This window comes from Orbicella franksi, chromosome 1 (genome assembly GCF_964199315.1).
Source record: "Orbicella franksi chromosome 1, jaOrbFran1.1, whole genome shotgun sequence".
Classification (NCBI taxonomy): Eukaryota; Metazoa; Cnidaria; class Anthozoa; order Scleractinia; family Merulinidae; genus Orbicella; species Orbicella franksi.
The window spans coordinates 31,092,440-31,118,576 of NC_138145.1; the positions used below are offsets into that span (position 1 = coordinate 31,092,440).

The window sequence follows — 26,137 nt, forward strand, 5'->3', positions numbered from 1 at the left end:
CCCTTACAATTTAGCATTTCTAGTCCTTTTCTCTCTTGATTGACTTTCGACTTTGCAAGTTTGCTTTGCCTTTCTATCTTCGGTCGATTTGGCTACCCTGAATTAAAGAAATGATTGCAAGCCAACACTTCAGAAGGGGATACCCAAATCACTAGGGATTTGGGTATCCTACTTTTACTTGTTTCCCCTGTCCAAAGATTTAAGCCATGTCCACTTTATTTATACTTATTTTGGATTTCTTCCCAAAACAAAGGAAAAAAACCCTCGTTAAATGGCATAGAGAACTGTTCGCCGGCAAAATCTAATGGGAGGGATGGTCAAGGAAAGAGCGATAAATAAACAAGTCTAAGACAAAATTTATTTCAGACTGAGGAGCATGCACAGAGGTCAGTTACAGCTTGAGACTAGTGTGCATATTGCGTGACGGCCGTATCTCAGTGTGTTCGTTCGCATATTGATTAAATTTAATTGCCGAACTATACGAGGTTTAGAATGTGCCTCTCGTGTTTAAAATAACGGTGTCACAGTGATTTGGGTATCCCTGAGTTTTGGGTACCCCCGTACCCAAATCCCTAGTGATTTGGGTATCCCCACTGGGGATACCCAAAACACTGAAAGCTTAAATCTGGGGCAAGTGAAATCATCCACAAGTCTGCTCAAAACCCAATTATTTTCTTACTAAGCTTTCGTCTCAATAAATGAAAGCGTTATTTTACTTGATATAAAGACAATACGTCGCTGAAAATAGTCGCAATTTAGAACAGACTGTCTGATCCGAGTCCGCAGTATAACGACATACAGAAACGAATTCACGCGCCAAAGTTTCTTGTATGAACATGGGCTTGGCGCCTATCGATAACCCTTGAAATGCCATTATTTTAAACAAGAAAGGCACATTCTAAACCTGGTATAGTTCGGCAATTAAATTTAATCAATATGCGAACGAACACACTGAGATACGGCCGTCACGCAATATGCACACTGGTCTCAAGCTGTGACTGACCTCTGTGTATGTTGACTGTCTGAAATAAATTTGGTCGTAGACTTGTTTATTTATCGCTCTTTCCTTGACCATCGCTGCTATTAGATTTTGCCGGCGAACAGTTCTCTATGCCATTTAACGAGGTTTTTTTTTGTTTTGGGAAGAAATCCAAAATAAATATAAATAAAGTAGACAAGGCTTAAATCTTTGGACAGGGGAAAACAAGTAAAAGTAGGATACCCAAATCCCTAGTGGGTATCCCCTTCTGAAGTGTTGGTTTGTGAAGATAGTAAGGCAAAGCAAACTTGCAAATTCGAAAGTCAATCAAGAGAGAAACGGACTAGAAATGCTAAATTGTAAGGGATACCCAAATCCCTAGTAATAGGGCCGGGTATCCCCTTCTGGAGTGTTTGTTTGTCATGGTTTCTTTAATTCAGGGTAACCAAATGAACCAAAGATTAAAAGGAAAAGAAAACTTACAAAGACGAAATTCATTCAAGGGAGAAAAAGACTAGAAATGCTAAATTGTAAGGGGTACCCAAATCCCTAGTGATATGGGTATCCCTTCCTAGAGTGCTTGTTTGTTATCGTTGCTTTAATTTAGGTAGCCAAATCCACCGAAGATTTAAAAGGCAAAGCAAACTTTCAAAGACAAAAGGCGTCGGAGGGGGGAAAAGAAAAAAAGACATGCGAAAAATTAAGGGATACCCAAATCCCTAGTGATATGGGTATCCCCCTCTAGAGTGTTTCTTTGACCCTGTTTCTTTAATTCAGGGTAGCCAAATCGACCGAAGATAAAAGAGCAAAGCAACTTACAAAGACGAAAGCCATTCCAATGAGGAAAGGACTAGAAATGCTGAAATGTAAGGGATACCCAAATCCCTAGTGATATGGGTATCCCCTTCCAGAGTATTTGTTGTTGTTTCTTTAATTCAGGGTAGCCAAATCGACTGAAGATAAAAAAAAACAAAACAAAACAAAACAAAACAAAGCAAAAACAAAGCAAACTTGCAAAGACGAAAGTCATTCCGACGAGGAAAGGACTAGAGATGCTGAAATGTAAGGGATACCCAAATCCCTAGTGATATGGGTATCCCCTCCCAGAGTGCTTATTTGTTATTGTTTCTTTAATTCAGGGTAGCCAAATGAACTGAAGATGAAGAGGAAAACAAATCTTACAAAGACGAAATTCATTCAAGGGAGGAAAGAACTATAAATGCCTTAATGTAGGGGATACCCAAATCTCTAGTGATATGGGTATCCCCTTCCAACACGACTAGGTGTTATCGTTTCTTTAGTTCGAATTGAGGGTAGTAGTAATCGACCGAATATACCATTCATCATTCAACTCGGAAAGGACTGAGATGGGCTTCTGTCGAAATAAAAGTAACAAAAAGAAATTTATGCCTTAAAGTAGACCGAGAGCGTCCCCGGAGATCTTTGTATTTAAATTGTTGATTTTTGACTGAAGAAAAATTTACAGGATACAAAATATTTAGTCCAAACATTAACGGGATATGAATTACTTAGCCTCTACCCCGACCTCCCTTCTCCCCCACCCCCTCTATGAGGCCTCTATTCCCTTGAGCTTTTTCCACGTGTCTAAATCATTGATGCGAGTCGGGATTTGAGTGGATTTTCGCAGGAAATACGGAAAATGTTGGAAGGATGAATTCTGCAAAATATAGAAATATTTTAGAATATGTCAAAAGCCAGAAATATCCGGCAGGGTTTCCCAAAAACGAAAAGCTAGTTTTGTGAAAATTTTGCAAAAACTTCAAATATTATTGTAAAAAGAGAAGAAAAAACTTAGAACTTTAATTTAAAACTTGGAAGAACAATTACCTTGTCGTTTCCCAAAGCACTTGAGATGGGACAGAAAGACAGTTGCTGCAACGGTGAAAATGATCGCCCACCATATGTCATACCGGTACGTAACCGCTGAAATACTGCTTCGGTTTAAAAAGTGATTTTTTTTCTTCTCCTTCTTGTGAACTCGATTTTGACTACGGGTTTGCCGAGACTCCAATCTGGTAGTTCGTACACAACTGTCTCTATACTGCAGAGGACACAAAGATTCCATAATATCATTAGTGAAAACGGTTGAAAAAATTACCGTATTCAGGCAATATTATGAGGTGCAACTAGAAATTTCCTATCGTTACCCATAAAATGTCACTGAAAATATGGGTATGATCGGTCGACTAAGGATACCATAATAATAATAACAACAACAACAACAACAACAACAACCACAACAACCACAACCACAACAATAATAATAACAATAATAATAATAATACTAATAATAATTATACATTTATATAGCGCTAATACTATGACATGTTCAAAAGCGCTTTACATATAAAAAAAAGCTCACAAACTAAAACAAAGATTTATAAAAAGGATAAAATGTGCTAGAAATACAAAATTATAAAACGGATCATGTAACTAAGATTTACAAAAATTATAAACAGTCATAGGCGATTTTAAAAAGATATGTTTTCAATCGTTTTTAAAAATGTCCAAAGACGAGCTTGATCGCATGGCCAAGGGCACACGACATGTCATTTCTCGTACTTTCCCTAGGATTATAAAGCCAAGTTTCAACATTGACCACTGGATTATATTTTCTTTGTTTGTTATTATAGCCAACCTAACAGCTGGTTATTTCCCTTTACGCCTATTATATTCTCATAGGGCGCATTTCAAAAACACGATTATTATATTAGATGGAGTATCTAATAAACTGCTGATTTGTAAAGCTGTATTCTCGTTTAGAATGTTCTCCGTACACAGCCATGTATTGGACGGGGATACCAGTGTCACTAAAGATTTACCAAAATACCAAATATTCAGCTCTCCTTTACATTTTAACATTTCCAATCATTTCCTCGTTGAATGGTGAAGTCTTTGTAAGTTTTCTTTGCCTTTTTATCTTCGGTCGGTTTGGCTACCCTGAATTCAAAAAACGATAACAAACAAACATATTGTAAGGGGATACCCATATCACTGGGGATTTGGGTATCCCCTACATTTTAGCATTTCTACTCCTTTCCTTACTCGAATGACCTTTGTCTTTGTAAGTTTACTTTGCCTTTTAATGTTCGGTTCATTTGGCTTTACCATGGATTAAAGAAACGATAACAATAAACAGCGATCCTGCTTGATCCGTGTTTAAATTGAAAGTCTCAACATATGGAAATGAAGTGTAAACTGATTTCACAACTGGACAGACGTTGGAATCAAAGACAATCGTAGAGGTGTTAACACAACTGACGTGTTTAGTATAGGCAGTCAATCTATTTTAGGTTGAATTGGCAAAGTAAACGACGCATTGCCATTCAAGTGCAATCGATACATTAAATTTATCAGCTGAAAAATCGTGGAAAACGCACCAAATCAATCTCATCCACTGTGGGACTACGGGCCAAAGTTTAACGAATAGTTTTTTATTTATTTATTGCAATTTAATGGCTAGTGGTAACACAAAAACTAGCTAATATACTATACAATCAAAGAAAAAAAAATGCCACAAGGATGGTCTGCAAAAGGGATATAAATCCCCATGCAAGGCAGACCACCTGATAACATAAAGGAATCTACAACAACTGAATTAAATATTTCTTGAAGTTCTTGAAGCTCTTGATTATACAAACTTGCGCTTTCAGAGTTCTCGTTTAATTAATTTCCCGGTAAAATTCCTCCAGTATTTTCACGACCAAAACTCCAGAACACCCCGCCACTTATTTTTCCACGTTACTGTACATCGGTGGGATGGTGAGATTCAAACGTTCTATGATGATAAACTTGATCACACACTGTCATCACATTTCATCGACACACTACTGTGATTAATATCAAAGCATTTCCATATCTAATAATTTCACATTCAAAAGTCTATGCATCGTCCCTTTCTTTCCCAGTCTCCATATCTAGTTGGTTCTGGCCCTCTTGGTCCTCCTTTTTCTCTTGTGACAGGATTTACATCGTCTGGAAATGGAGCGTACGGATCTTCCTCTGTCGAACCTGCACTCTCGCCGTCGCCATTTTTCGCTCCATCCACTCGGGGTTCTGTCCCTGTTTTTGTGTCTTTTCCAACTTTATCAATAGTGAAACGACGCGGCGAAAGTAAGGCCAGAAATCTTTGCGATGATCGATCAATAAGTAAGTTTTTATAGTTCATATTCCTAACAATTATTCGTGTTGAAGACGAGAGACGATTACACAATGTCAAGGTAGCCATTTTGGATTTGGAATTATTCGTTCCCAGGCCCGTGGGAGGATCTTTTCACCGCAGAGGTGAACTGGTACAGTGTATCTAAGTGCTTGTACTTCATTTTTGTGGCGCGAATCGAGAGAAATCTACCGAATTCATCTCGGATTCAAGAAAGTCCACTTGAAAATTTTGACCTTGTTGCATTCCTGCGTTGCTGCTGATGTTGCTCATTATATAGCCATGAATGAATGTATTAAACCCGTTGGTATAATGCCGAATCATTTAGACTTACGCGAGATCACGTTCACAAACTTGTTGCTGTTGGATTTCAACCCTGCAGAAATGGAGTCCAAATACAGAGTAGTGTTTAACCGGTAAGTTTGAAATGTATGTCTGAACTTTAATTCAGATATCTAGAAGCAAAGACCACTATCAGAGCGCTTTAACTGATGTAGAATATTGAAGTGCCAGACAGTGTATGGAGATCGAATCACTGATAAACATGTGTAACGTTGGCTAAATGCGCAAGCTTATGTGAACTGAGGTGCCTGCAGTGCTGTGACCCGAGAAGTTCCTTTATTCCTGTGTAAGAGTAACTTAAAAAAAGAACTACTCAAATCCTATCCAGACATCACACGAAGTATTGCCCCTTTGTTCAGAAGCTGAACTAACCATTTACATTGTAAAGGATTCGTTCATCCAGATTTCTGTAATCTGCATGAAGATGTCCAATCTCTCCTTGAAGACAGAAACAAGACATAAGTCAGACAATTAACACAGATCTATGATAATAATATCCTCATGGTTTTTATGGACCGACCATTATATTTTTGACTGACTGTCAGAAGTTGGGCAATTTTTCTTAAGGCAAAAATGTTTTGTGATCTGCCCCATTTCTGTGCAGGAGTTTTGTTTCGTGGTTTCTTTTGTGCAGGTTGATTTTTTGGTAAATTGTTCATTTCCACTACCCCGTCAAAAATACAATGGTCCATCCCTAATATTATGAGGTAGGAGTGACGTTTTAGAAGTTCTCAAAATTACCTGAGCTTTAAGCTGGGTACACTCTGAAAACTTTGTCACCTTGCAGGGTTTTCCCAAAGTTTTTGAGTTGGGAGCTTTATTTGTTAGAATAGGTAGCTGATTTTGCAATTTTTTCTTTAGATTTGGAACAATAACTCACATGAGTACTGTAGTCAGGGTCGTAGCTAGTATTACAGAGGCAAACCGAGGCACTTGTTTCAGTCATTTTTTTTTCGTTTTTGTTGTTTATAGTCATCACAAACCCCCTTAATATCAAGGAAGAGAGTTTAACGATGGACATTGCCTTAGTCATATTTTTACTGGCTACAACCCTGGTAATAAAGTAGATGGTGATACTTTATATGATAGAGTAAGCATGGTTTTTATTCATTAACTTTCATTCTTCTTATCCAATTTTTAGTGACATGTTTGTATTACCAAACAAGAAAGCTATGGAAGTTGTTATGCATTTTCTTTTCACAAGACTTCATCCACAGCTGGCATATGAAGAGTTTAGGTATTGACCTGTACTCTGCAGTTCTGTTACATTACAAATATACAAATTTTGATTTTCAAATTCAAGTTCAGGTTCCAAGATGAGTGGTTCTTATTATAACCCTTTGGTGGTTATACAATAAATAGAACATTACAGGCCTAGAAAAAAACTTGAATTCCAGCTTGCTCTCGGAACAAGTAGCCCTCAAATAATTATTTTGCTTGCCCTGGACAAGCCTTAGTTTGCTCTTTTAGTGATTTAGTTGGTGGACGAGTTGCCTTATCTCTTGCCCATCGGGCAAGTGAGAATGAAAAGTAACTTGCCTGGAAGGAAAATCTACTGGTCCTGAACAACTGGACAACACTTTTTTTGAGACCTGCATTACATGGCCACTTGGAGATACCAAATTTCTTACCTTGTGTTGAAAATGTTTCACTTGTTCGCTCTCTAGTGAAATATTTTTCAACACTCCAAGGGAAACTTCTTATCTCGGTGCAGCCATATACCGTAAAATCCCAATTTTGCCTTCAATACACAACTTAACACCCTCAAAGGTTGAGGCATGGGCACATTGGTCAGCAAGGCCCAAGATAATTATGTTTTATTTGTGACAATAAGCTTACAACAAAGTGGATAAGAGATACGTCGAGTAACGTCCTACATGCGTCAAAGCCGAACACGTAAACCCCAAAAACCTCTTGTTAGGCAAAATAGGGACTGTGTACCCCCGACCAAATACAGTGGCACCACCTTTGGGGTGTTAAGGTGATCTAGCTATAAACAACAGAATGAAAAATCAAATCAGATAATGCTAATTAAACAATAAAAATAACCGTTATGCGAAAGTGCTAGTAGCAAGGCTGACTGTAGAATGTCACAAGTTTTGCAACTGTCTCTTTTTACAAACATACTACACATGAGCCTTCGTGTACTATGCTCGCACCCAGTTCTCTGTTCCATGTCTGCAAAATATTAATTGATGTCAATACCGATTATCACTAATTATATTGTTAAAGCCCCCTCCCAGTTATAAGCCCCCCCCCCCCCCCCCAAGATATACACTGTAAGTCCTTCTATTTGCTAACAAAGATATCATTCCGGGTATAAGCTCCCCTCCAGGATATAAGCCCATCTAATGTATAAGTGCATTCCTTTTGCGTTTTTTTTTTTTTACAAACATCAAAATTTTTGAATTTATTTTATTGAAAGTTATAGGCTAATAGACTAATAGGGTAATAGTGTAAGATGATTTTTAATTTTGACCAATAGTACTGTGATTTGTCAATGCCAGCATATTTTTTATAATTAGGTATAATTGTGCAGTAGTTGACTGTGTTGGTAGGTTTAAATTCACAGTGTTAGCCCTACCATCATGACCTTTTTTCTGTATTTTGTATTAATGCTGCTATAATTCATTAAATTACCATGCAGAGATTGTTGGCCTGTCCGTGATAAAGTACTTGAACAACAGTTTAGAAAAGTCTGCTTCAACTGGGTATCCAGAATACAGAAGGTAAAATATTGTAAATAAAATTGCTTACTTGTGATATGTTATCTTGACCAATAGAGGGATTTCATAGATACTCTTTTGCAGAAAATACATGTACATGTATGAAATAAAGCAGCACGAATCACTATAATATTTCTTGGAAAATATTGAACTCATCAGGAAGCGCCATGTATAATATTTATTATTATTCAATATACAATGCACGTGTAGTAAATGATGATGATGATGATGATGATGATGATGATGGTGATGATGATGATGATGATGATGATGATGATGATGATGATGATGATGATGAAGCTTTATTTGCCGTCATTTATAGGAAGACCCAGAAGCAAGGTTACCTAGAATTGTTCAATCTCTTTTCCACTCTCCTGGAGGTAGTTTAATATGGTTAACTAAATTTGTAGTTCCTTGACTTAGCACAATTAATTAATTATCATTATTATTATTATCATTATTATTATTATTATTAGTATTATATACTACATGTAGTCTTCTGCACATTCAATTTGAGAAAAGTAAGATTCGACCAAGTTTTTAGCAACAAGCTTAGAGTGATATTTCTGTACAGCTAAACTGACAATATCATCTGACTTATACCTGCAAATAACGTCCTAATTTACAATGATTGATTGAACTTCTTGCAAGAAATTGGATATTTGTTTTAACTACATATATCATGTGACATTGATTGTGTAATATCTTTCACAACAAACAACTTTTTGGACCTTATTAAACTTAGATATCCATGCATTGAATTACACTTACAAGTACATCTGTTTGTAAAGTGGTAATTAATATGTAAATCTGAGTTATTTATTGTTTATATTTTCTTGTTATAGGAGACCGTTTTTACTCATTTCTTCATCACTTCTCCTTGTATATTTTAACAAAAGTTATGTACCGTGATCATGGTAAGATTGTTGTTTCCAGTAGAGTTGCTTACTCAAGATAAACTTGACTATGAGAATGGTAATATGACAGTGTGTTTTTTAAGTTTAAGTTTAACTTTAAGTTTAATAACACTTTGTCTTTCTAGTACAAGCAAATAAATCACAGAAATTACAAAAAGTACATGACTGGAGAATAATTTTTGACTTTAAAATAATGTAAAATTAATGTAGAATTATTTGCGAATTTTTGAAGGTTAAATACATCCATGTAGATTAATAAAATTTCAAAGTTCTTCAAACTACCAGTCAAAAATACAGTTGCATGTATGAAAACCATTTTGATTGTAGTTATCTTTTTATTAATTTATTTTTCACTTAATGGTTTGCAACAGGTAAAATAATCAGTATTCCTACTTTTCCAACAAAGACAGTTCATAACCATTCCTTTACTCATGTCATGTCAAAAGCACTGGAAGCTCATTACATTGTGCTAAAGAAGAGGTATAATATAGTTTGTGATGGTACATTGTACATTGTACATGTATGTAAACTTACTACTACTGGTACTTTAAGTTTTGTTTGTAATTTGTTTTTCCAATTTTATAAATGCAGTTAAATGCAGTTTAATGGAGTTAACAACAAGGAGTGCAAGTCTTGCCTTCTTGATCAGCAACATTTAGATCTGCGCACAAGCCAGAATTCCACATGTTCTTGGACCACAGGGTGTTTTCGAAGTTTTTGCGCTTATTCAGCATTTTCCTTGAGTGTTAGTGTTTTAAGCATGGAGACTGTTCTCAGAGGTTGTGTCCCCTCCCCTGTCCCTCCTTCTCTTTCCACTATTTTATCAGTGTGATCAATGCCTGTTTTTCTCCCTTCCATGTGGGGGCTCATGGCTGGGTTGCTAGAATTGCCAGCCATGGGAGCGGTCCTGATCTAGGAGCTGGCTGCCAATAGTGGAACCTCCTGGATGTCTCAGGCACCCAAACTCTATCTTGCAAGGCAGTTGTTAACTCGAGTTTCATAGGTGTTAGTCTTCAAGAAACTGTCCAATTCCCCTCCCCCATGGAAGTTTTACGTGAGAGGCATGGTGGCCTCATGGTTAGTGCGCTCGTCTCCGGATCGAGTGGTCCGGGTTCGAGCCCTGGCCGGGGACATTGTGTTGCGTTCTTGGGCAAGACACTTAACGCTCACAGTGCCTCTCTCCACCCAGGTGTATAAATGGGTACCGGCGAACTTAATGCTGGGGTTAACCCTGCGATGGACTAGCATCCCATCCAGGGGGGAGTAAAAATACTCCTAGTCACTTCATGCTACAGAAACCGGGATAAACTCTGGCCTGATGGGCCACTTGGCTCGCATGCAGACTTTACCTTTTTTTTTTTATGGACATTTTATGGCTTGATGCCCACCCCACCACCACTAGTAGTATATTTCAGAAGCCTAACCATCTAAGAGTAATCAACTCCAAACATAACATAATACATATCTTACAACCAACCCTTCAGCTGCATGTTATTATATGTATGACACATGATAGTTTTTAGTAAAATTATTTCATTAAATGCCTACTGTTTGTTAGATTTATAGAGTTTACCCAGCATGCAGTAGAAGTGGAACATCGTTGGAAAGAATTTGCCATGTATGTATTACTTTCACAACTGTTTCTTGGGTCATGATGCAACACTTCTCCCCACTAACAGTTGCTCAAACACAAACCACATTCCTTTGCATTTTTTGCCCAATAACAACTTCAGTCATGTATTCACATAAGTAGGTAATGCCATTCCATTCTAGCAATGTGAAACAAAATATATATAGGTTGGAAGACCAGAATGACATGTAAAAGAAAAGGACAAATGTACAAATATTACGAGCTGTAGGTGTCATGTGGGTCTGTCCATGATTGTCAACAGATGACATTTCCAGTGACCAGAAGGGCTGCATGAATCAGATTAAACAGGCTCCATGGACCAAAGTGATTTTCGGGGATGTCCCAAATCAAAATGTAATTTTTTAGTGGACTGGTAGTAAGAAATAAATTAAAAAACTGACAGCAGTATTGATAACATGATACTTGTTTCAGGGAGTCTACGAAGGAGTTTAGATCTTTAGTAAAAAAGAAGCGTGATCTTGAAAGACAAGTTATGGAATTGGATGGAATGATTGGACCACGAGGTACAAATACTGGGTAAGGACAGATTGTACTTATTTAAATACTATTGTATACAACAGTTGGCTGGTTAGTCCATATTTTGTTTGGGGGTGGGGTAAATTCTGGTGAATATTTCATGAAGCCAATTGTAATCTTATTTGGTGTACACCATGCTGTAAGACTTGTCTCGCCAAAGTAGCATTACAGTAGTTCAAATGTTCGCCAGTATATTCCAACCCAGCCATGAGAAATCTATGACATACAGAAACAGATTTGTAACAATGACATGTGGACTGTAAAATGAAATGTATTCAAGTGCTTGGTAAGTCTCTTGTATCTGAAAGTGTCTCTGTTCCATTTGTATTTTCCTTGACAGTTTATGATATTTTTGTGAAGCAACCTAAAATTATAACTCATTAAATTGTTAGAAGTTATCAGTCCCCTTCTTTATTGGATAACATTTGACATTATTCATTGTTTATTGTAATCCAATGTTTAACCCTGTTCCCAGTATGAAAACAGACTACCAAGAAGAAGTAGAAGCTCTCAAAAGAACACAAAGTTTGCAAAAGGTCATGACTATGCTTCAGTCTTGTAAATGACATATCTTAGTATTAATTCAGTATTACACAGTGGAAATCTGGGGAAGAAAGTTCACATGACATTGATGGACTGGTTTTCAGAGAGCTGTGGTAACATGAGGGAAAAAATAGAGAAATTTATCTTACAAAGCAAAATGTTGAAAAAGTCTTCTACGTTTACACTGAGTTGAATTATTGTTTTGCAATCAACGTAGAAGTACATAACAACATATCACATGTCTACTTTTTTGTAAGCAATGTAACAAGTGTGAAATACAAGACATGCGATAAGACAAATCCATAGCAATGCAAGGTTGGAAATAATATAATGTCTCTCAGTCAGTTACTGATGATAAACCCATATTTGCCGTCTGTGTACACTGTTATATCATAGTAGTCACTTTTATCTAACACTGGTCACCCTAACTATCCTTTGCAATGCTTTTTTTTTTATGTAGATCTGTGATCTCTGGGCTGGAATTGCTGAATTCCACTCTGTACAAGCTCCTCAGGTATGCTGCTACATCAAATAGATCTCTTCAGAAAATTTCACTTGCTACATAAACTGGAATAAAAAATAGAAAACAAAATTTAATAAACAATGAAAAAAACTCAGCCATTAAGCATACTGTCACCACTTTATTTTCTTATTATGTTTTGTTAACCTTCAAAAACTTGTTGGCAGACTGTCCAAAATATTCATGGAAAAAGTTACAATATTATAATTATTTCACTTCAAGCTAATTTCTGTTTTCTCCTATTGCCTCATGTTAATGTTATTAGTCTACTGTGTAATAAATAAAAATGAGTCATATATACATTTAGGATAAACCACCAGCATTCCAAATTACGAATGCTCTTCTCTTATCGGCTACTCTGTTCACTATCTATTCTATTTTAGTAGAATTCTATTAATACATGTATACTAATGCAAATGCTGTTACTAATCTGATTGCTGAGCCATTGCACACTATCAGCCATTAGTGTGCAGTGCCTGGAGGCTGTCTATGAAATGGCGCTGTTTTTTTTTGTTTTTCCAAAGTTTTGGAGGAAAAGTTTCATGCAAATGGGGGATTAAATTCCTGAGAAGACTAAATGAAGGACATTTACAGTTTCTTGACTTTAAATAAAGTTGAAATTCTTGAAAAAAAATTATGCGTGCACATACACAACTTCAATTTTAAATGACAATTCAATCCTAGTGATCTTTTTAAGGCGCAAAGTTTAATAATACGTCAAGAAATAATTGAAAACTGTTATTTGAAGTAAATTTTAGTAAGAATTCTACTAAAACAGTAAGATTAGAAACTCTTGATTTCTATGAGGTGCATCTCTTAGAAATCTCGAGCTCATAATCTAATTGTTAATTAGATAGTGAGTAGCCCAGCAGTGTGTGGTTGTTAACAAAATGATGACTACTTCTTTGTGCATTTGAAGTGTTTGGCAAGAGGATTTAAATGATTTACTAGATTAATAGATTATTCATTCTCGATTTCTATGGGCAATAGTTGACTTGGGCTGTGCTCTCGTCAACAATCAAGCAATGGAGATCTTAAGGTCATAATCTAATTGTAAAATAGACCGTGATGTTAATTTCGTTCCTCCATTTATTTTGCCTTATTGAACAGAGAAGAATAGTGGATTCAGTGCTTAATGGTGAAGCAAACAAATACCACATTGATGCTTCTGAGATTCAACCAAGGGTAACCAAATGGAAATGTATTTTATTTATAATAGCTGTGCACAGTAGCTTCATGTGGACAACTCTAACACTATTTAGTCACCAACAATACATGTATATGTAGATTAATGCCTTTCAGGATGGTGAAGCCATTATTTTGTGTTTGAGACAAGTGTTTAGGTATCCATGACTGCCTTGTGAGTGGCAGCCAGCACTATTACACTGAATGAGGAAAATGATTATTTTGTATTTACCTGAGTGGGAGGGAGGGAAGGAGAGACAGAACACAGCAACAATTCCTAGCAAATGCTACTGGAACACAATGAACAATGAATTTGAGAAACATGAGCCCTGTAAGGCTTAGTGGCCATGCTTAGGCTACCCTGCTGCACATGTGAGTTTTCATGAGATCATTGGCCAGCATGGTCTGAGTTCGGCATCATCTACAATCGTGGACAAAAGTCCTTGGGACACTTATGTAATGTAGCGGATTATCTGTGTTTTAGAACTGAAGTATGAAGAAAACGCTGCTATATCCTTTATAAACGGGTATCTGTTTCCCCTCCCCCCCAACACAATGTTGAAAATCAGGTGAAATTGCATGTGCTAGTTTTCAACATTGTATGGGGGGTGGGGGGCTAGGTTAGGCAGGTGAAGTTGTATTCGCGCCTGGCGTGTACGCAAAAGCGCCAAAAGTGCAAATTTGTCCCAAGACTTTTGTCCATGATTGTAGATAATTATTACATGTAGCCCTGTTTAAATAAGGAGGAAAGCAATGAGATATATGTTGCATTAAAGTGAAGGACACAATAATACATCAGCTACTAAGAAGGCTATTAAATACAGGGTGCATGTACATGTGATGTAAATGATGTTGTCTAAACAAACCAATCAACAGTACTTAGCATTTGCTTGTATCTTTTCCTGATTTGCCTGTTTATTGATTTTGTCCTGAAGGTTCCAGACTTGCTGTTGAGAGACTGTGAAAGAGAGATAAGAAAGGTTAGTTTCTTAAAAAACCCATGTCAAGTTTGATGACAAACTTGGTGGGACATCTTGAACTACATGCTTAGTTTGAATTTGCATCTGACTTTCCATCCACCTTTTCTTTTCCCACTTAAAATAGGCCAGTCATGAAACATGTAATATGGCCACCCCGTTGGTACAACCAAATTTTCATGGCCCGTTGGTGACTGTATTAACGTGATTCCTCTGTATTTGTTAATGTGGATTCTTCCTCATAGTGTTTTTATTTATTTTTTTCTTAACAGAGAAATATCGAGGACACTTACATTGGTGGAAAAGTGAATCTTTTAAGGTGAGGCTTATTCCGGTGAAGTGACATGTAAATGAATGCTACACCCTATAACCAGGGCGGCCAAAAGTAGCCTGGTGCTGGTGAAAATTACCATCTATTTCATGGTCTGGGCTAGTTACTCTCAGCACTCTGATGGGCTGTTTTTAGAATAAAGATTGCAAAGTCAGTCGCTTACTCCACCGGGCAAACTGACCGGCTGTGAGGATGATTTTGCGCGGCTGGTTTGATCATCCAGCAGAAAGTTTTGCTTATAAAAAGTTCAGTTCAAATAGTTTTGCCCACCTGTGAAAACCAGTTGCCCTCTTGCTGAAAATGTTAATGAAAGCCCTGAAGGAATCTTAAATAATTATATTATAAAGTCAACCAAAGTCAATAGTAGTTGGAATGTTCCCCTTCCCAACCCCCTGGGGGGGGGGGGTACTCCCCCATATGGGCTATATAGCTATGTGCCGCGGGATAGGGTATGGTTTTTTGAGGTTCTCGATCCTTAAATAGGGTATCATTTTCACCCATGTTGGCATAGTGTCCCGGTGTGATCCTTAGATAGGGTGCCTAAATTGTATCAGCTAAAATAGCAGTGCGTTAACACCCAGAAACGAAATAAAGTTGACCCGTTCAAGCTATTTTGAGTTTTTGTTCTTCCCTTGCATAGGGTGTCATTTTTTGGGTTTGGGCCTTAAATAGGGTATCAATTTTCGTTTGATTCATCCTTAAATAGGGTCAGGGTTTAAGACCCTTCGTAAGACACACCTATCTGAAATTAAATTTTATGGGAGTGCCCCGCCCCCCCTTGGGCCCCCACCCCACCAGAAAAACAACAACACAGAGAGAGACACTTTACAATTAACACTTGTTAAGTGTCACATACAGTGTACAAACCATTTGGAAGGTCCCCCTAGCGCTTTTAATGTTGAACCCCATCATAGATTAAGATAAGGATTGTTTGTGTATTGTTTTTGAGAGCTCAACATTGAGATGGGGTGGGAGAAGAAATGAAGAAATCTGGAGTAATATGACAATTTCCTTGATCATAATGCAATTTTGTTTTCCTCCTCAGCCTGATTCAACTATGGAATTTGTCTCTTAGCAAAATCAAGGAGCAAATTTCTCAAGGTTTGTTGTTAGTACCATGATTTGTTTTAAAGAAAGGTGCAAGATTCATGGCGAAGTGTATGTACAAAACCTTGTTTACACCTTTTATAGTATAAAAGCACTTTGGCGCATTTCTCAGCATTTTCTATAATTTATTAAAATGATTGCTATACTCCAAATATCTATTTTGTGTCAAGAAAACTACCAAGGTGATTTCAATTAAATCTTGACAACTGCACACTGGATATTTTATTTCCAAATTGGTGTCACTACATCAGAAGGCGTCAACCAGCTGAAGGAACCTATAAGGGTTAAGACAAAGGAGATTCTAGGCAGAAGAAAGGTTAACTTTCCTGGCAATTTCCATATTAACAGTAAAATCAGAGGATATTTGCTTTAAATTTCTCTCTTAGAACCTCTTTCCAGTTTTGAAGATGAAAGTCCAACAGTGAGATCAGTACTTCACACTCATCATGCTCATCTTACCAACGCCAAGTCTCTCAGGTTTGCTCTACAACTATGTGCACTGTTCATAATTAAACAATAATATTACATTTTGTTTTCATAAGTTGTGCATTCTTTATTTTATTTGAAGTTCTAATTCCACATATGGCATTTGGCAACTAAATTTCATATCCTGTGCAGCCTGAAAGTATGAGTCCTTCACAAACTAATGGAGTCTTTCCCTGTACATTGCAAAAGCTTAAAAATATATATTGTAGGTAGTAAGTTGTCATAATAATGTGCCTATTATTAAAAAAAAACAAGCATTGTTCAGTTTTAATTATGGCTACAGTTTTTAAAGTGTAAAAGGTTTTGGATTTACCCCTTTGTTATATTCTGCACATTCAATTCACACAGGGCAGCAATTGAGGAGACAATGCCTGCCATGAAGGAATCTATCAAGGAAATGAAGTTGCAATGTTACAGGACTCTGGAACAGAAACAGAGCAAGCCATTAGAGGCACCTGTCTTATTTGTAGGTGGTTAGAAAATCTGGAATATCTTAACTTAGTTATAACTGGCATACTGGCGTCGCATTGGGCTGTAATATCTGCCTCCCATTCACATGCATCTCTGATCCTGAAACACTTTGTAGGTTGAGGGGAAAGATCTTTCAAGATCTTGTAAGACCTGTTAATAAAAATCCTTTAGGGTACTAGGGATCTTTCAAAGATCTTTGAAGCTCCTTAAAGATCGTTGCTAAGAATTTGAAATACTTTCTGCTAAGAATATTCCACAACCCTTAACATTCCCAATAGAAAACTTGAAAGATCCTTGAAGAGATCTCATCCTGGAGACACTTTTACTGTTGTGGCTTGTTATATTTGTTTGATAACTATACATGAAGTATTTGCCACTGTAGTTGAAACCAAACTGAAGAATTGTTTTCACATAACACTGTACACAGTATACATGTACATTAGAGATAACTATATAAATTAATCTGATACGTGAAAATAATACAGCATTTCTGATAAGCACCTCCTACATGTATCTTTGTCATTTTTTAACCAGCTCAATTTGAATTAAAGCAGCTGCAACTTCTCTAAACAATTTATATGCTTCAGTTTGCCTTTACTCATTGAATCATAAATCATAAATCGAGAAATTTTAGGCATTACCTTTGAACTGAAATCAGTTGTCCTCCTGTGAGTAACCACTTACTTCATATTGTACTCTGTAGGTACAGTATCATCTTGTCAGGAAGTTTCCTTTTCATTAATTTGCTGAAACTTTAGTCATGCTCATCATTTCTCTTTTCAGAATCTAGGCCTGGTGCCTCCTACCCCTCCAGTATCCTTTGCTGCTGCCGACACACCAGCTGCAGAGAGGATCACATCTTTTCAAGAAAGTCTAAAGATGTCACCAGATACAGGTACAGCGTGCTGTACATGTGAATAAAGATATCTTCATCCAGTAGCTCCACATAAAAGCTGTTGCTCCCTGTTGTGTTAAGTTCAAACTGTAAAGTTTAAACCTCATATCCAACGACTGATAGAGTTCGTGGTTTTGACAAAAGAGTCACTCTAGCCATGTTGAAAAGCTACCCTTAGAATTGTACTAGAACACAATTCTAGGAGAATGCTGAGGCACTACCCTTGTGACGAGCACTGAAACCTATCCACTATATAGTATCACTCTTCCAAAACCAGATTGCCATGATTGCCAAACTCTAGCTTATCCTAATTACTGTACATTGCGGTTTTCAGGCTTGCATAAAGCCTTTGTGGAATTTTGTGAACATGGTGTTAGCAAGTTGATTTGTTCCTATAGTACTGCTCTACGCAGTGTCTAAAAGTGTTTTGTTGATTCATTATAGGAAATTATTTATTAACGAGAACTTTTACAGAGACTTACCAAAAATGGTACTTGTGCCCTCTAATATCCGACTTAAGAAAGCGTGACTTTTACAGCAACTGCCAGAAACTTTACGTGTGAAATACTCTTTGCACAATGAAAAATCTCTCCTTATGATTGACATTAGAGAGCATTTTGTTTGTAGTTTCTACTCCAGATGTGATCCAAGCATGGACCAAATCTGCTAGAAGAAAACAGTTACATGGTGAGTGATGCATTTTACTCTTTTGATATTAATGTACTCGTCAACAAAAGACAAGTTACATGTACGAGTCTTATTAAAAGGCCATCCAGCAATGTCTTATGACTTGACACGTTTTAGGGAAAGTGCAAGTGGCCTATAGTTTAAGTGATCGCTGGCATTACTATGGGCAAGCTCTAGTTTTAAGTATTTTTCCTGACTCGACTTTTCTTATTTTACAGACAAACAAGAATCCGTCGCAAAGCTTAAGTATGTTCTATATTGCATTCTCTTGTGACTTTGTTTAAAGAATGAATTTGATGAAGGTCAAAGTTTTTGAGTTTCATCATTTATGATCTCCCTGTTTTGCAGAGACAAAAAGGCTGTGCCTTCAAGACTTCCACGACCACAACAGCATCCGCCACCAAATCAAGTAATGGTTAATGTTTTCTCCACTAACCGATTTGCAATTCATTGTAGCATCTTTGATGAAATTTCATTGAAACGTAGTGAGTGAAGAACAGTTTTTTGTGTTATTCTATGTTATAGACTCTAAACGCCATGACGGTAACCTCCAAGTCAACTGAGAGGAGGAAAACGAAGTCTTCTGCACAAGTCCATACTGAGAAAAGTATCAGCTATCCAGTATGTGTGCGTTCCAAAGCCAGAATAGAAATTCAGCTTCAAGTTAGCACTGCAGTTTAGGTCGTGAAGACAACATCCCTTAGTTCAGGATTTTCATTATCATGTTCTGTAGCTTTCTGTAGTTTATCAATCCTGGTATGTCCAAGTTTTGATCGTGGTAGCATTTGACAATTGTTAGACATTGCCTAATATCCCTCATCCAATCTTCTTGCATTTTTTCTGTTCTTTTTAAAGAGAATAATGTGCCTTTTTGTTGTTTAATGCGTTGTGTTGTTTTTACTCCAAAAAGCATTATGTTACCCCAAGAGCAAAGCAAGTTAAGAATGGATCAAAAGATTTGCCAGTAAACCTGAAACCACAGAATATTTTAGCAGATCAGGTAACAAACCATTTACGGATGTTTTTTTTTGTCCATTTTTTTCTTGGAGAATGATAACCAACCCAAAGCCATTCTTTCTCGTGATACTCAATGCCCTATTTTCTTTTTTTCACTCGTCTCCGATTTACAGTTTGAAACTAGCTAGATAACCTGTGTCTCATTCTTACGTGTTTTCGCAGATTGCAGATGCCATTGCAATGACTAAAACGACCTATAGTTCTCTGTCGTCCTCAGCTTCTTCTTCTCGTTCCAGCACTCCCCAGGTAATGTCGTGTTACAGTGTGAACCATCAAATTCCCCTTTTCTGAAAGGGTTTAACTTCCGAGCAATACGGAGTATTGTTATCCAACTGCAGAGAATACCGTCCAAATATCGCGCGAAACGAGTACAAATATACAGCGATGTTGTACAGTTATTTGTACAGTAGAAAACCTGTTTACCGGACAGGTAGGCGCGCGCATGCAAAACTATCACACTCTCCCTCTTTCACTGATAAATTTATTGACTACAGCAGTTGGATAATAAATCACTTATTAGATGTTTTGGTGTGTAGTATCACTGTATATTTTCACTCGTTGTTTGTATTTTGACTCGCCCTACGGACTCGTCAAAATACGGCACGACTCATAAAAATATACAGCGATACTACACACCAAAACATCTAATGAGATATATTAATTATTGATGTTAGACACCCTTTGCAGATCAGGTTATAGTATAAGGTGATAGCAATGTGAGTCCGGTTTGTCCTTGCAATAGTTCGACGGAAGTGAACTAAGTGCATCATTGTTACGGGATGAAATTATTGCTCTGAAGCCGAAAAATAAGTCCGGGTGTTGTTGGAGACTAAGTACTATTTTTTTCAAAACATAAATTTAATGTTCGTGGCAAACTGTCAAATACATACAAAGAATACGGTGATGATAGTCACCAAATGAGGCTGCCAAGAACATTCTTTTAACGTTCTTGTTCATTCTTATCTCTTTACTGTGCATTTTTTCTTTTATTTTTTCTTTTAGGCTCAAGCATTGGTGGATCCTGTAGGTGCTTTAGGTATGTTTCTGTACTTCCAGCACAACTGCACTGTCAAGGTACCCTGACATAAGTAAAAAAGGCGGCATCTCTAAGAATTTCACTGACATTGTCTTTCACATTATTGCATAGTACGTTTCGGATTAAACTTTTAGTGTAACAGAAAAGTCGTTACCAAAAATAACCCAAGCTAGTTGTTGTTTAAATTGTTTTAATCAAAGCGGCAAGGTCTGAAACTAGATTATTTTCAGAACAAGATGCTTTTCAGCCTCGAGATCGTATACCAAGAACACCAGCCAAGACAGAGCCGACTGGTAAGAATGGTTTCATTTTGTTCCAGGTTCTCTGTTGTTAAATGTGAGCGACTCAATGGAAGTACTATAGAGTGTCCATCTGGTTATTTTTCTTAGATTTCCGACTAAGTCATCTTCCAACACAAAATGGTTTTCCTCCTTGATACAAAACACTTCTCTGTCCATCAAGAAATTGTGTCTTCTTTGGACTATTCAGTTTATACTGGGCTGTTTTGTACTTTTGATAGGATACAAGGATTCAGCGGAAAAAACCTTGCTTCAACCAAGACGTGACACCAAACCTGGTCGTTTTCTCGAAACCATCCTTGATGAGTCTGCTGAATCAGCCGGTCCCAGTCCAGTTAAGGAAGAAGCTGTAACTAGCCTCAGTTGGTCTGATGTCAGATTCCCTCCGAATTCACTCAATACTTCTCTGTTTCACGAAACACCACCTGAGAATGGTACGTCATCTGCGCTTCCGACCACAATTCCTGACTTTTCTGATGTAAAGATCACTTCAAACCCTGCTGTAAATGAGCGTTTTAACCACTCCATTGCTAAGTCCACGCCGAAGTCTGTTAAGAAAGCTCTCTTTGAGGAATCGCCCCAATCCCAGGAAGTGTCATCGCAACAACAGCATGTCACACCGAGGCACCAAGTTACACATCAAACACCAATGTCAGCCAGGGTACCTCTGTCCATGGGACCATCACCACAACTTGATTTCTGGCTGCTTCCCCATGATAGAAATCTGGATAATTCTGGTGTTCAGGCCACGCCTATGTCAGCGAGAAGTGACCTCTTTGAAGAAACGCCTTTAGAGAGTGGTAATTCGTCGTTCAATGGCATTGAATATCTCAGTAGATTTGGTGAGCAGGCTGCACCCGAAACAGGTGAAGTCGCTCTATCAGTGGAAAGAAGATCACAACCTGATCTTTTTCGGTTGCAACTGGGTGGCTCCCCTGTTCGTTCAGAGATGCAACCTACATCAGAATCAGAGAACAATTCACTCCTTCCGAATTCTTACCAAGAGCAGCGAGATTATACCGCCGAGCTTAAACTTGTTGACACAAGAGAGTTTGTTGAAAGACTGAACAGGATCAAGCAGCCATCTCTGCAACGTGGCGCTAGTGGTTCACCACACAGTCCCTCAGGAGAGCAAACGCCTGCAGACACAGCTCGGATTAGAGGAGCGTCAACACTACATGACAGTGCAACACGTGAAATGGGCTTTGACCCTTCAGCTGTACTCGCTACACCTAATTCAAGCCAGATGTCCTATTTCGGGGATACACGGCCAGGGCGTGGCACTCTTTTGGAGCAGGATGAAACGATCCAATCTCATTCAAGTGTGCATCAAACACCGAAGCCAGCCGCATTTTTTAGAGAAACGTCATTTCAAAATACCTCATCCTCTTCATATGAGGTCGACACATCAGCGCTGATTCAGAGACTAAATAAGATTAAACTAACACAACAATCGTTTACTACACCACACTACACGCCATCAAAACCGCTAACCTCCCAGGCTGAAGAAAGCTTCCCGGGGAAACAGAATGCGGTGCAAACGCCTTCAGACACGTCACTTCTGGCCAGCAGGTTGGACCAAATAAAACAGGCGCAAAAGAGCCAACAGGTAAGCGTAGACGCGAATATCTATCTCTCGATGATTTAAAATACTTTAACGAAAACGTTGCATTCAAAATGACGAAGGAGTTTAAAACAGCAGCCGTGGTTCATTGATAACTTGTTATGTTGGCATTCAAGTAAAGTTACATGTACATGTACATTATGATTAAAAGAGAAATGCGTTGGTGGAAAAACATTCCTTAATGTCATATCGTGCAGCATAAAAATCACTGTTCCAGCCAAATCACATTGATTTAATGAGCTGCCCACCGACATAACGAAAGCCGAGGACATACAGACTTTCTGCCGCCATGCAAAAGGGTTTTTATTATCGTAATAGTTCTTCGTGGTTTCTCTTAGTATTTTAGTATTGTAATTAGATTTTTAACGTAGTTTTAGTTTTTAACGTATCGTTATAAAGTTAATCTGTGTACATAAATTTGTATTTTTAATCTGATTTTATTTATACAGGGCCCTCTGGATACCAGCCCTTGAGCTGAACAGGCTACCCTTTTTAAATTAAGTGTTATTTTACTTAACTTTTTTTTTTAAGTCACAAACAATCATAACATGCTTTATCATCAAGACAACCACATGTACTTACAACGGAACGGTAAATATTTTAAATCTCGCTCAAACAATTCACCTTCATATGTTAATCGATCGTTTGCAGCAATGAATCAATGCGTTCATGTGCATATGAATACAAAAACATCCATTTTAAGTAACTTGAATTGTTTTTCTTGTTTTTGTTTGTCCTCAGGTCACCCCTGGATCCAACACCGATGGAGACTTGAGTACTAGTCGCACAAGTGAGCCAGCGTTGCTCACACCGCTGACTCCAAGCAGTAGGGGCACACCTTCGGATGATGGTACCAAGAATGACTTTGCAAATTTTTCATTCAACTCCCCTCCGCAAACGACAAGTCTCCCTCATTCACCGTATTCTCCTCTCGATAAAAGTTTCTTACAAACGCCTCTAAAAAGCGACGTGGATTTTACCAGTCCCTTTCAAGGAACACCTCCGGCAGTTTCATCAGAGGGAGGCTTGAATAGTGGAGGTCTGGCACTGTTTGAAGGTTTGCCATGGGAGACAGCAACACCGAAGCTTCCACAAAGAAACACAAATAGGACAGGTCTTGTTTCTGAAGAAAAAAGTTCCACGACATCTCACATGATAAATGGCCTTCATACTTCCGTACCTTTCAGCATATCGTCGCCGCTTTTAGTAAATTCTGTTCAGCGCCCGGACAATTCCCACGGCGGCCCTGGGATGAAACAAACTCCTTCAAGCCTCTCTGCTCAAGGTAGGACGCAGAGTGTATTGTCCTTTTGTGGAATTAATTTTCTTATAAACCCACTCACTCGGTGGCTCCAGAGGTATGACTTCACTGTATGAAAATTAAAAGTTATATGATATTTATTATAATTAAAATATGATAGGCCATGCGACGTAACTTCAGGATATTTTTAATCTCGGAAGTTCTCTAGAATGAGCCCAGGAGCGCGTTGTGGAGCTAAAACAATGATAATTCTTGAGTGAACAATACAGACATTCCTACACAATGATGTGTCAATATGTAGAGGTTCTGTCAAGTGTAAACAATGTGATGATTTTTGATAATATCGTTGTTTTGAAAGTCCGCGAAGATATCAGCAAACCTAACAGCACCGTAACCGATATCGTTATAATTGCAGCACTCACTTCCCATTAGTTAACTTGTTAGCTAGAGATGAGACTGTTCACAGCCCTCTTTTTTCCTGTATTTTTGTTCGATCGTTGAATGCGTCGATAGCATCGCGAGAGAACAGGACGCCAGCGCAAAGCGGGAGACTTGACGGGGGTGCTTCGCGCTCGCCTTCCCTTTCGCGTATAGAGAGAGAGGCTGTGAACAGTCTAGCTAGAGGTATGTAGGCAATGCCCAATAGAGTGAAATTTTGTGATACTGTATACATGTTACTACACTACTTATATCTTGTCTTCAGAAACATCACCGCGTCTTGATCTGCTGGCATCTCCGTACTCCTACCAAGGTGAGCTGACTGATTACAGTACAAGGGCTCTAAAGGAATGGACGTTTCTGAATTAACACGTTCTGGGGATTTAAGATCAAAATAATACATAGCGTTTTCCTACTACTCCTCTGTTGAACTTCGCGGCAAAATGATAACTGGGTTTAACCACAACACAACCAGTTCATAATTAATTAATCTGCATTGACCTGGATAACTGACTATCCAGGTCAGGGACCTGATTTATCGCCTTCTATCCGCCAGTTTGATCGATAAATATTCAAATTACCAATTAAGAAATAGAAAACATGTTCCGTGTTTCTATCGAGTTATAGAAACACGAGTGGAAGTTTGGAAGAACGAGAAATGCTGTGGGAACACGAGCCGCAGGCGAGTGTTTCCACAGCTTTTTCAAGAGAATGAGCTGAAAGCGCTTTCTCTACACGTGCTCCTCTCCGTTCACCTAACAGCTCTCCATTTCTCTCTCTTACAGGGGATGTTTCGAGTCATGTGACACCCTCGTGGCAAGATCTCCGTCACTCGCCTGTGATTGGTCAGTTAATTGACTTTGAGTAGCTTTTTAATTTTAGGCAGAACACGGTGCGCGTGGAGCTAATCATAAACCGAACATCAACATTAACGGTATTTGTTATTGTGCACTTTTCGCTTGTAGAATATTCCACCTCAACTGAAATGAACAAAAATGAAAAGTAACTTGTGAACAATGTGAATACGACTGTTATGAGAATCACCGAATGACGGCCATGTTGCTATAATACCGTGATTACTGTTCCACGGCGTGTATTTTAAACCTTGGAATTTGTGGATTGGTGTAAACTAAAAGGATATAAATAAGAAGAAAGCTTACTAGACATTTATTTTGTTGTACATTTTATTATGACTTCCGCACATAGTAATGTTAGTAAAAACCAATCTAGTCGATGAGTTTTTCGCTGTTGCATCGAGTCAGTTTTGTTCCTAACCTTGTTCATTTGATGAACACACCCTTTCTTTCCTATCAACTCGTTTAAAACTGCAGATAATGCAGATAATTTATAAACATTCGCCTTTACATTTATACACTGTCATTTCAGGGAAAGGATATTTGCTTTCGGGGTGATCATATTAATTAAGATTAATTAAGCACTAGGTGAGAAGAAAATTATTTCTTATCCACTGGTGAAAATTTGACACCGCGCAATTATTAGGGAAAATAAAATAGCTGGTGTTTCTAGCGACAGTTCGTCGTCCCGAGGGCAGAACATTTTGGAAAAAAAACCCACTCCGGCAAGGTTTAGTTGTAGAAATGGTAGAACTGGCGAAGCAGTTTGATATTTTACTATCCTTTGTCCAATCGACATGAATAACCATATTGCAAACCATGAGTTTGTTAAAATATCAGAGAAACATCCCTTTTTCATATCCAATCAGAGAAAAATCCCTCTTCTTTTTCCAGCAATACGTCTAGCAACTGTGGCTTGGTTCTAGCTTATAAAATAGTGCAAGTTTTTACAGTGCAATTCAACCTCCTATAATTATCCAGAAAATTAGGTATCCTGATAGCATTTGCATTTAAGTAAACCTCACTTAGTAGTGATATTATATTTGGCCTTTAGCTATCTAGTGGCTAAAATAAAACTTGATCAACAATTGTTAT

At 37.9% G+C, this 26,137-nt stretch overlaps 1 protein-coding gene across 1 annotated transcript; it reads left to right on the top strand.

The window, feature by feature from the left end:
* The first annotated feature begins 5,237 nt into the window (after window positions 1-5,237).
* LOC145502883 (uncharacterized) lies at window positions 5,238-26,026 on the top strand. Its single transcript, XM_081482287.1, has 29 exons — window positions 5,238-5,575; window positions 6,643-6,738; window positions 8,149-8,230; window positions 8,550-8,607; window positions 9,073-9,144; window positions 9,516-9,624; window positions 10,703-10,762; window positions 11,207-11,311; window positions 11,787-11,847; window positions 12,315-12,368; window positions 13,485-13,559; window positions 14,495-14,539; window positions 14,809-14,855; window positions 15,913-15,968; window positions 16,361-16,451; window positions 16,809-16,926; window positions 17,715-17,826; window positions 18,454-18,513; window positions 18,732-18,759; window positions 18,862-18,922; window positions 19,039-19,134; window positions 19,424-19,513; window positions 19,693-19,776; window positions 20,533-20,566; window positions 20,797-20,859; window positions 21,087-22,474; window positions 23,231-23,774; window positions 24,454-24,501; window positions 24,974-26,026. Exons 1-29 carry the CDS (start codon window positions 5,442-5,444, stop codon window positions 25,054-25,056), a joined length of 3,954 nt encoding a protein of 1,317 aa, XP_081338413.1. The 5' UTR covers window positions 5,238-5,441; the 3' UTR covers window positions 25,057-26,026.
* Window positions 26,027-26,137: the final 111 nt, after the last annotated feature.

Coding starts and splice junctions, on each gene's coding strand:
- LOC145502883 (XM_081482287.1), top strand. CDS start 5,442: ATGAATGAATGTATTAAACCCGTTGGTATAATGCCGAATCATTTAGAC. Junction 20,567..20,796: donor GGATCCTGTAGGTGCTTTAG/GTATGTTTCTGT, acceptor GATTATTTTCAG/AACAAGATGCTTTTCAGCCT. Junction 24,502..24,973: donor ATCTCCGTACTCCTACCAAG/GTGAGCTGACTG, acceptor TCTCTCTTACAG/GGGATGTTTCGAGTCATGTG.